General features: G+C 33.9%; 1 protein-coding gene across 1 annotated transcript; it reads left to right on the forward strand.

The window, feature by feature from the left end:
- The first annotated feature begins 721 nt into the window (after positions 1-721).
- slc15a2 (solute carrier family 15 member 2) lies at positions 722-12511 on the forward strand. The gene is made up of 23 exons (XM_051118721.1): positions 722-1046; positions 1593-1639; positions 2023-2110; positions 2227-2368; positions 2567-2659; positions 2822-2921; positions 3322-3412; positions 3539-3616; positions 4112-4194; positions 4301-4384; positions 4491-4580; positions 4837-4881; positions 5292-5327; positions 6132-6220; positions 6556-6637; positions 6763-6888; positions 8798-8965; positions 9061-9107; positions 9289-9396; positions 9492-9585; positions 10786-10929; positions 11148-11252; positions 11335-12511. The coding sequence occupies exons 1-23, from the start codon at positions 1031-1033 to the stop codon at positions 11539-11541; spliced, it is 2163 nt and encodes a 720-aa protein (XP_050974678.1). The 5' UTR covers positions 722-1030; the 3' UTR covers positions 11542-12511.
- The last annotated feature ends 1 nt before the right edge of the window (position 12512 follows it).

The following is a 12512-nucleotide window of genomic DNA, read 5'->3' on the forward strand; positions in this document are numbered from 1 at the left end:
ATTATTTCAATTTTAAACAATGTTTTTCATGTAATTTATTCTTGTGAAAGCTTAATTTTCAGTCTTTAGTGTGACACGATCCTTCAGAAATCATTCTAATATGCTGATAAGATGCTCAAGAAACTGTTCTTATTATGAATGTTGAAAACAGTTTTAATATTCACAGTGGAAACTGTGATACATTTTTCAGGAAGTTCAGTAGAACTTTATTTTGTAATAATGTAACAAATGTACAAATAACTTTGTTTGTAACCATCTAAAAGTCTTTACTTTCACTTTTGATCAGTTTAATGTGTCCTTGTTAAATTAAAATAAATTAATTAAATAAAATAATTTAATTCTCACAATTAATTTGGTTACTCCAAACTTTTTTAAAAGAAATATTTATACTTTTTTCCACATATATTTACTCAAAATATAATTCTCTTTGATACAACTCTGACTTACTGACTTTTATTCGTTGGTTTGGAGAACATTTTAACTAAAGACCCATTCAAAGCTTAAGTTCTTGTTCACTGTGTCTGACTGATCGCCAGTAGTCAGTTAGATGCTGAAATGGCTCCGCCTGTTACAGAAAGAAGTGGGAGCTGCACTGAAGGGGGCACAAGTTTACTAATTAGGGCACATGTACCACTGCCTAACCAACGCAACAGCCTGAAATATAACTCGAGGGAAAACACTGAATCATAGCTATACCGAAGTCAAAGCTTTTCTCAGCCAGTTGCTTTAGTTAATTCGACTGCAGCGTTTGTGTATACATTAACAGTTTAGGAGCGTGTAGCTCCCGCATAAACCACATAATCTGATGCATGCGTTTGGTCTCATGTGGCACATCGACCCGCCCGGTTCGGACTTAGGGATTCTTTGTTATGAAGTAGAACATTAACCCAAGAAGGTTAAACAGCTTTAAAAGCAGCGTTGAGGCGGATGAGTTTTCACTCGCTGTGGAGGGACGGACTTGGACGCGTGCTCAGGAATCCACTAAGTTAGATGTTGAGTGTCTAAATACACATTTGGATTCATTGAAGACATGGAAAAAAAGAATGGTAACGAGGACTGTTTTTAAGTTTAAACTCTTTCAAATGCTTTTAATAAATGTCTCCGTTGTGACAGTTTCAACATTTTTGGTGTCGTCTCTGCGAGACTTGTTTATGTTGTTGTAAATTGGCGTGGACTGAGCATTTTTGCAACTTTAACAATTTAAAATAGTTGTAAAGGTTAATCTTTGCGTGTAAACCAACTTTGCGACATGCATATATCATGCATTTGAGTGCCTATGCGAAAATAAGATGCACTGCCAAATAATCGATGACAGGAATGTGAATGCAACAGTGGCGCCTTTGGGAAAAACAATGTTGAGTTCAGACTTAGACGCAGTGGAAATGTGCGCCACTTATGTGACTTTATCAACTGCTTATTGCTTAAACAAATAAAAAGTGCACTGCATGATCTAGGCTTTTCATATCTGTTGGCTAGGGTTAAACCTGGAAGCACATTAAAAAAAATAAACATTATTGAGTTTATATCAGCTTTAAAATTCCACACGTTTATCCTTTTTAACTCACAATTTGTCTGATCTTTTTCTGCTGTAGAGAAAAGTGTTGATGCAGAGGACCATGGAAAAGGAAAACGTTCACCGGTGAGTTATTTCCCCTTTTTTTTCTTTCGTTACACATTGCAACATATGTCATTTTAGCTAAGGACTCAAAATAACTGGCCCCTCAGACAGGAAATACAGGTATCTGTTGGTTGCAAGTCACTACAATCCATAAAGCTACTGAAAAAGAGGCCTAGAGTAGAACATTGTGCAATATCACAAACTAAAAAAAGGAATTCAACATGGGGCATTTTTGTCACGTTCTGTGTCTTTTGTTTAACTTGATCGCTGGTTAATTTTTTACCTGTACTATCGTTTAGATTAGCTGGACTTATAATGAGGATATTATTTTTTATCTTTTGGTTTCTTTTAGTGTAAATGTGACAAGTCTGTTTGTAATCAAATGCTTCTTTGCTTACGCTCAGAAACTATGTGGCACTAACTACCCAGTTAGCATTGCTTTCATTGTGGTCAACGAGTTCTGTGAAAGATTCTCCTACTATGGAATGAAAGGTAATTAAATTAGAAACTGATGTTTTTGGGAAAAATGTCATTTTTTTTGTATTTTTGCACATTTAAAGAAAATCTTTAAAAAGATGTATTAATTATTATGCATCTTATTTATAAAGCGGTGCTCACTCTTTACTTCATACACTACCTGGGCTGGGACAAGAATCTGTCTACAGCTGTGTACCACGCTTTCTCAAGCCTGTGTTACTTCACTCCGCTTCTGGGGGCCGTGATAGCTGACTCATGGTTGGGGAAGTTCAAGTAAGTCATGTAATGCTGTATTACAGAAATATCCTAACTCAGAATCATATCCTATCTTAGTAACCGTGGTAATTTTGCATACGATTTGAAAAAGTTCTGTTTATTAATAATACAGCTTGTAGTACTTGTATTTAATACACAATAGATGAATTATAAGAAAGTTGATTTGAAAATAACAATTTTCTATTCTGTTCACAGAACCATCATCTATCTGTCTATAGTTTATGTGATTGGTCATGTGGTCAAGTCTGTCGGTGCCATTCCTGATGTTGGGGACAGCACTGCTCATGTGTAAGCTTCTTTTGATTCCAGTCAAGGTGTAGCATGCTACTGTGAGACCATACAGTAAATCTGTTGCAAGTGAAGGAAATATTTATTTTTTTGGAAGAGGAATGAAAGGAAAAATACCATTTTGTTTGATAGAAAAATACAATTTTGTTTTTTCCCCTGTAGAGTTTTGTCAATGCTTGGTCTGATCCTCATAGCTTTTGGGACAGGAGGGATCAAACCCTGCGTTGCAGCATTTGGCGGTGATCAGTTTGATGAAGAGAATGTAAGTCAAAATATAAAATTATTTCAGTGTGGCTCCATTTGCACCTGTCAAATGCCATACATTCTATTTTCATATTTGCTTATTTAATATTTTTAAAAAGTTTTTTATGAAGCTCAGTAAAATCTGAGAATGAGCAAAAGTGTTGTACATTAAATAATGGAAAAAAATATTTAGACACCTAAGATGAAATCACAATTCAAGACATTCCAAATATTTACTTATTTTTAATATTATAATTATATTATTTATAAATCTAAAAGTGTGATTTTGTTTTTTAGGAGTATCATTTTTTAAGAAAGCAATATTTTCAAATCTAATTGACATGGGCTAAAAGACACACAGCTTTTGATTTCATTGTGTCTTTACCATATCTAACTTCTTTAAACTCTTTTATATTCAGACAGATGAGAGGAGAAAATTCTTCTCTATCTTTTACATGTCAATCAATGCTGGAAGCGTCCTATCTACCGTTGTCACACCAATTCTAAGAGGTCAGTCTCAAGGTTATCTTTACTGATAAGTCTACAATTACAATTACAAGTATATGGCAGTCATAAAGTCTAAAAATTATGCCAATTAGAGAAATCCAAGATCATCATTACACTTAAACTCCACAGGTGATGTGCAGTGCTTTGGAGGAGATTGTTACGCCCTGGCCTTTGGAGTTCCTGCTATTTTAATGGTCATTGCCTTAGGTGAGGGTCCTCTTAATTGTATGAGAGTTTGAGGTGGAAGAATGCATGGAATTTGGGAAGAATTGGCAATCCCAGTGGCATGTATATTTAACTTCTGGCCATTTATTCGGAAATCCCAGTATGTTATGACAGCGCATTAGCGAACCCCATTCACTGTACCATGAATCCTGTATGAAAAAACAAAAGATTAAGCCTTTGTCAGGAAACTAGATGGACCATATACACATACAGTGGAGTCAAAACCTATTTGGAAAGTTTGGACACATGTAAAACATTATTTTGTGTGTCCGAAGTGCCAAATACATTTTGGTGCCTCTGTATACTAAAATAACAAAAATATAATTTTTGCCAACACATTGCAGCTTATATGCTTAATACTTGATTATTACTGCACTCTGGAGAAGAACATGCTATTTCTACATCACTGCTAGGGTCCGTTTATCTACTTCATTTAACTTATTAGGCATGTAATTAACTTTGCACCTGTTCATGTAGTGGTATTTATCGCTGGAAGTGGGCTATATAAGAAAAGTCCTCCAGAAGGAAATGTCCTGCTGCGTGTCTGCCAGTGTATAGGGGTAGGTAAATTTTGTCAACAGCTCAACAGCTTTCTTTAATGTGTTACTGAAGGACCCGGAGCGTGAAAAGAAGGCTAACGGTCATCTTTTACACTCTTTTTACCAGTTTGCTATAAAAAATCGGTGGAGGAATTCCAAGACGAGCCCAGAAAGGAGGCACTGGCTGGATTGGGCAGAAGAGAAGTACCCGGTGTGTTTCAGTTGCTGTACAAGTCAAACCTAGAAAGTTGAAATCATGTGTTGCTCCATCTACCAAATTAAATAATCTTTAAAGCATGATTTTGATGTTTCTACAGAAGCGGCTCATTGAGGAAATAAAAATGGTGTTGAGGGTGCAGATTCTTTATATTCCACTGCCCATGTTTTGGGCTCTCTTTGACCAGCAGGTGAAATATTATTTTCAGTTGATAACCTTTGTATTCTCGAACACTCAAAATTCTGTCATTTAAGAAATAAGAATAACTTCTTGATTCCTCATATTGATCATGGATTCCATTAATATCAGAAAATAATAATATAAGGAACAATTGGAAAGTTCTGATCACAGCACTGTGCAACCTCTGAAGATACTTTATCAGAGAATTACTAAATGAGAATTATACAAATAATTTATTTAGAATGGCTCTCTTTGTTCTATTCCAGGGTTCACGCTGGACTCTTCAAGCCACTCGAATGAACATGGATTTTGTAAGTCCTTTCTTGAATGACCTTCAGTAGAAAGATATCTATACTTTATTGGAATCTAATCATCATAGGGTAGTTATACATTTGGGAATGCAAGATTGTTAGGATAGTGAAAGCAATGGTCACATCCAATTTCATAATCATTATTTTGTTATTCTAAGTAATTAAGCAGTATAGCAGAGGAAATAAGATAGCATGATGTCCTTGAAGTGATCTGATTATATTTTTTTGATAGCCATAAACAGGCTTTTATCACTACTGTATCCAAAGGTTATAAATATCTGACTCTTTATAACAGTCCTTGTTTTAGAAATTCAAATGCTGCAGAGTTAATTTTTTATAACTCAACCCCAGCTTAAAGGCCTTATGAAATAGCTAGAGATCATACTAATGAGTTCCTGTTTGTTTTTCAGGGTGGAGGCTTCGTTATAAAGCCTGATCAAATGCAGGTGAGACAAAGAGACAAAAAGATTGTCAGACAGACAAAACGTTTCATTAGTCAGTGATAGATAATGTATTAACTAACATGAACAAACAATGAACAATACATTTATTGCAATATTTATTAATCTGTGCTTAATGTTAGTTAATGAACAGACGTTCATTGTTAGTTCAAGTTATTTCACAGTGAATTAACTAATGTTAACAAGCACAACTTTTGATTTTAATAATGCATTAGTAAATGTTTAAATTAACATTAACTTAGATTAATAAATTGTGAAGAAGTATTGTTCATTTTTAGTTCATGTTAACTAAGGAATTATTAATTTAAACCATAAATCTTTTTTTACCAGATTTTTCCATCTTAACTTTATCATGTTTAACATTTTTCATAGTATTGAATTATTTTGCATGTTTAAAAAAAATCCCAGATTTTCAGTTTGGTCTTAGACTTTTACACCCTGAACATCAAGATAACACTTGGCTTTGTATATACAAAATAAATCATTACATTTATCATTATATTTATTGAAATGTTAGAACATGACTTAAAATCTTGGTAGTTTACTTTACTTGAACACATGATTAAAGGTTATACACACTCATCTGACAAAAAGTGTTTACTGAAGGTCTAAATCCTAAACATTTATTGCTTCGTGTTCTGTTGTACTGTCATACAAAAATTACCAGTTTATGACTGGTTGTAAAAACCTCAGCAACAAATTTTTATTATCACCTTTATAATCAATGTCTTTTCTGAATGCAGTGGTTATAATGTCATTTGGTGGGTATGTGTTTCTGTTTTGTTTAAGATGCTGAATGCTTTGCTGATTCTGGTGTTTATTCCGATCTTCGACATGGGCATATACCCGCTAATAGAGCTGTGTCGGATCAAACTCACGTGAGTGCAGTATAAATGCACGATCACTTAAAATATATATATTTCAGTCTTAATACATGTCTGTCTACAAATACCAATCTACATATATACACATTCTGACGTGCTTTCTTAAAGGGATGCTTCTTGGTTAAGATTTGTAAGACGTTGTACACACAATAATACATGATAAAAAACAATAATAAACAATAATGTTTACAGTAATGCATTTTTGATGAAAGTCTATGGGGAAAAACATATATGTAACATTAAACATGTGTGTTAACATGGCACTTGTTAGATTACTTAATAACCTTGTCTGTTTTGAGTTATTTGCAATTTTTCTTGTTCATTTTCAGTCCTCTAAGGAAGATGACTGTAGGCATGATCCTTGCTGCACTTGCGTTCTGTGCTGCAACTGTCGTAGAAATCAACGTTATTGTATGTACATTTTTTAAAATAAACAAAACTAAGTTTTATCTAAAGATTTTCTGTGGAGCAATTAAAAGTGGCTATTTAGAACTTGTCGATGTTAACTGAAAGTTACATTTCATCTCTGTGGCCAGAAAACGGTTGTGGAGCCTTCTCCTGCCAAAGAAAGCCTTGTTCAAGTTTACAATCTTATGGATTCAGATGTTACTGTGAAATTTCCAGGTCACAGTGTCTTCTCAGAGCCACTTAAATCACATGAGGTAAAGTCACAACAGAAAAACACATGTAGGGCTGTGACGGTGGCAGATTATATATATATAATTTTGAAACAAAAAAAAATGAGGCTCAAAAATTATTAACAAACGTGCGTGTTTATTTTAGCCTACAAAACACTAAAGTAAACATCAAAGAAATTACACAGTTAAATAAGAAAGTAGCCACAATAAGAACACTAAATATTAAACAAACATTTGTTGCGTAAATTCGTAACAACCTTGCCCAACCCTTGTCCGACGGCTCATCAGAATTACTGGCACGAGTCCAACTGGAGCCCAAGTCTTTCCCATTACTCTGTTGCATCCATTAAAATAGCTCAGTTTTGTTTTTAATAGGAACGTGGTTATATTTATTTTCGTTAAGTTAATTTAGAAATATGTTTAGAACAATTTGTTTTTAATGTTAAATTACGGTTTTTGCTTTTTAAAGTAACATCCAAGCGACCAGAGGCAGGCAGTGAGTTGATCACAGCCTGTGTTTGATCAATTTTGCCTTCTCAAACCATCACGACTTGCCTAAAATAAAATCTTCAAGCATATAACAATGTTATTTTAAATATTTAACTTAGATAAATGCACACTATTATGCACATACAGTCGTTTGTTGGAGAGTGGAAGCTAAATGCACTTTGCAGGACATGGCGTATTTAAATACACCATAATCTTTGGTAAGCATAATATATCATCCGGAACTGTAAAGGGTCTAATTTTATTTGCGTGCACTGACAATATCAACAAAATGATGTGCTTTTGTAAAAATCAAGAAAACAAATAAGATGCGCTTTCTGATGTCTCGGTGTTGAATAGGAGCACAAAAATTAAACGAAACTCAGCGAATACTTGCCTTACAGTCAGGATAAATATATCTAGAAAGCTTAAAATTGTTACTTTAATACATTAAAACTAAAAAATTCAAATCGATAACAAATACTTTCATTATAAAATCCGTCGAGATACATTTCTCTCTAAAGGCGCGTTCAATGACCAGATGACAAGTCAGGATCGTCATCTTTGGGACACTGGCTCAAACACTAGTTTATTATTAATTAATTAAAGTATCTCTTTATTTCGCCCTGTTACATTCATGGTAATTCCTTTTCGTGGAGCTTTGCAAGCTTTAGCATATTGTGTGCATTTGAACACGGATCTCTTCCTGCAGCTGCGAAGGCACTTGCACTTGCGCTCGCTGCTGCATGCTGGCGGGGACACTAAACGCGGCCACAGCAGAATAATTGTTGTAAAAAACACTGTAGTTTATGCTTGTTATAGATTTGGTTGTCATTGCGACCGTCACAACACTAAACACATTTTTATTGCATCCATATACAGTATATCTTTAATGTATATAGTACCATAATATACTACTGTTCAAAAGTTTAGTTAAAGGGATAGTTAACCCAAAAATGAAAATTATGTAATTACTCACCCTCATGTCATTGACTCTGCATAAACAGCAATATAATTACTACGTTCAAGGCCCAGAACGGTAGTAAAGACACTGATAAAATAGTCCATGTGACATCAGTGGTATTGCTGTAATGTTATGAAGCTACGAGGAATACTTTTTGTGCAAAGAAAACAAAAATAACTTTATTCAACAATTCCTCTCTTTCCTGTCATTCCTCACCACCATTCACAAGTGTACAGGGACAAAATGTACTCAAATAATCCTGAAACAAAAAGTATCACTGTTTTATAAAGTGTACCCTTTATTCAAAAACTTTTAAAAATCATACAAACCCCAAACTTTTGAACAGGAGTGTATAGAATACATCAGTATTACTCAACAATACCAAGGAATTACATAAGAGTGAATATGACATTATATTGTATAGTTCCAAGTAAATTCTGATCAGATGAGTTGTGATTGAAAACATTCTTTTCATGTATGCAGGATCCTACAGGATACACTGCTCTTCCGCTTGCTGACGAATTCGAGCTCCACACAGTTACTGTCATTCACAGTGGGGCAGAATACCAGTGTGCACTCACATTCACAGAACGGACTGCCTACAGTCTCTTCCTGCACCCTGCACAACCTGGTGGCTCTGTATGCAAACTGGTGAGTAGTGGGTTGTGAAAATTTATTTCAGATTTAATCAGCAAGGATTGTACCAACATATACGTTATCCACTGTAATACATTATTTGAATACAGGTGGAAGATTACATCACCAAATCTGAAACCGGGGCTGCGTATCTAAGGTAAATTAATCCTAGCAGAACATTGTTTTATATTGTTTCAAGTTACTGTTTAACAGCTTTGTTAAACTTTAGTGTTTTGCTGCAATTATCAATACCTTCAAGCTAACCTTTGACAAAACAACTGATGTTATCTGACTTTGTTCTCCATACCCTTTTGTCTTAAAATATTTGTCTTTTGCAGGTTTATCAATACCCACACAGAGAATATCAACATAACTGTTGGCACTGCTGAATTTTATGCAGCTGCTAATTATGGGATTTCTCACAATGTTAGTGTAGCAAGGGGAGAGTGAGTATTTTAGGTCTCCATCTGTTTGATTATCCATATATAGTTAATCCCTCCTGTTGATTAGAGTTTTTCACTTAATTTCCTTTTTTTTTCAGATACAAAGGAGTTTGCAAAATAGACTCTAGCCATTATCAAATCGACCTGGGACTTCTTGATTTTGGTGCCTTCTACACTGTCATACTCTCAAATGTGGGTAATTCAAGTTTCTAGTTAATGTTTTTCTGCAACTTTACTGCAAAGTTTGAGGTATATTTTACTATGCACTTTATAAGGGCTGAACTCTATCAGAACTTGGCTGAGGTTTTTACAGGCCGTTTTTGCTGGTCTATGAGATTTTCACTTCAAAACATTTACGTTATGTAACATTTAGTTCTGCAGCCTCAATTTATTGAAATGTTTTTGTGCCACTTACATCACCAAATAGACAAGGCATCAAATAGACAAAAAGTTAATGCTTTTAACCATAAATGATGCATTAAATTGATCAAAAGTGACAGTAAAGGCTTTTATACAAAATACATAAATGCTGTTCTTTTGAACTTTCTATTAATCAAAGAATCCTGAAAAAATGTCAGTATTTTTACAAAAAATACCCTTTCAGCTGTGATAATATGTTTCTTGAGCATCATATCAGCATATGTGACCCTGGACCACAATACTATTTGTAGCAATAGCCAAAAATACATGGTAAGGGTCAAATTTTCTTTTACGCCAAAAATCATTAGGATATTAAGTAAAAAATCATGTTTCTTGAAGGTATTTTGTAAATTTCCTATTGTAAATATATCAAAACGTAAATCTTGATTAGCAATATGCATTCCTAAGAACTTCATTTGGACAACTTTGAAGGTGATTTTTATCTATTTTTTGATATTTTTGCAACCTCAGATTCTGGATTTTCAAATATTGTCCTATCCTAACAAACCATATATCAATGGAAAGCTTTTTTATTCAGCTTTCATATGATGTATCTCAATTAAAAAAAAATCTACCCTTATGAATGGTTTTGTGGTCAAGGGTCATATATTGATTTCTGAATGATCATGTGACACTGAAAATTTATAGGAATAAATTACATTTGAAAACACATTCAAATAGAAATAAAAAAAAAAGTTATTACATTTCACAATATTGTTTTAACTGCATTTTATAATTAAATGCAGCCTTGCTAACCCTTCTTTGTGCATCATTAAAAAAATGTTGCCAACCCCAAACATTTGAATGGCAGCATATGAACAAAATTTCAAACCAAGTGGCTTTTTTTTTTTTTTTTTTTTTTTTTTAAAGACTGCGCAGGCATACATTTAATTCAAATTTCAAAACAACAGTCGAAAAAGGCTTTGTCTTTATGGATCAATATCTTGATACGCATATGGTTCATTTCCACAGGAAAGCGATGGTCTGACTTTGAAAAAGATGGAGGATATCCAAGCCAACAACATTCACATCGCTTGGCAAATTCCACAGTACGTCTTCCTCACTGCTGGAGAAGTCATGTTCTCCATCACTGGTTTGGAGTTCTCCTACTCACAGGTTAGTCAATCAGATGCCTTGTACTTTAAAGGGATAGTTCACCCAAAAATGAAAATTTGTAAACTTTTTTTTTTTTTTTTTTAAATATAGCTTAGATTGTTTTTGTCTGAAAAAAGAAAGTCATATACACCTCGGCTTGAGTAAATGGGAGTAATTTTCATTTTTGGGTGGTCTTTTTCAACTTGTGTCCATAAATTTTCTTATGCTTTTGTATATAGGCACCAGCAAGCATGAAGTCCGTTCTCCAGGCTGGATGGCTTATGACCGTAGCATCTGGAAATGTCATTGTACTGACTGTAGCAGAGGGGGCCGGGATGGAACAGGTAGGCAGCGGGCTTTCTTCTAAACACCTGTATGGTTTTATTGCATAGATCATGCACTTAAAACTGCTTTTTGAATCTACAGTGGTCAGAGTTCCTGCTTTTTGCTGGCCTTTTGGTGGGTGTCAGCATCATCTTCTCCGTCATGGCCTATTTCTATACTTACGTGGATCCAGATCAGCTAGACAAGATTTTCGGAGACAACAAAGACAATGAAAAAATGAAAGGTTTTGATAGTAAGAAACAAGAGATGCTTTCCTTGACTGACATGCCAAAGCAAACCAAGATGTAGCGACATGACTGGGTTATGTTAACTATTTAGATCCATTAATTGCCAATAATGGAGTTGCCAATAAGCTAATTAACTTTTCATATCAGACAGTTTTAGCTGTTAGGTTATTTTGTTCCAGAGCCTTTATATGGAATTATGCTGAGCTCTACTGCTCAGGGATCATATTTCAGCTAAATTAAGAGAAATTTATTGCGCTGAATGAAATATGCTTTTACTTTACATGGTACCTGACAAAAATAAGAATGTAATGAACACTACTTTTCAAAAGTTTGAGGTCTGTAAGATCTTTGATTTTGAAGTCTCTAATGCTCAACTAAGGCTGTTTTATTTGATCAAAAATACAGAAAAACAGTTACATTGTGAAATATTATTACAATAAATGAACTGTTTTCTATTTTAATATATTTAAAAGAAAAATGGGAATTCTTTGATGGATAAAAAGTTCAAATAGAATTTTTTGTAACAATTATTAGCAATTTAAGCTATGCTGAATAAAAGTATAACATTTATTCAGGAAATAAAATCTTACTTTCCTCAAACTGTTAGAGAGTAACCTTTAGTATCAGTGTCTAATGCCATTTGCACATTTTTAAGCTCACTTTTGTACATAATGTTTGTCAGTCTCGCACTATTCAGATGAATTAGTTAATATAGTATGCACACCATTACACCAGATAGGATTTCAGCATAATTTAATCCACCAACTGCTATTTTACCCAGAAATTTGGATTTTAAAAAAAGATAAAGTATTTGATGAAGGTAATTAGGGAAATGCGTTGTTAAAAAATTATACACTACAATCACAGACGTTCCTCTCCAATTGGGTTAGATTTCTATGCGCCAAATTTGGCTGGAAAAACATTTTCATTTGCATGTACTTTTTACTGAAGTTGTGTGAGAAAAACACATATTTGTTCAATTCAAATAGGATCACAGATGCTTAAATATACAGTATGTAATACATGCAAAAT

This window comes from Labeo rohita, chromosome 9, assembly GCF_022985175.1.
Source record: "Labeo rohita strain BAU-BD-2019 chromosome 9, IGBB_LRoh.1.0, whole genome shotgun sequence".
NCBI classification, from domain to species: Eukaryota; Metazoa; Chordata; class Actinopteri; order Cypriniformes; family Cyprinidae; genus Labeo; species Labeo rohita.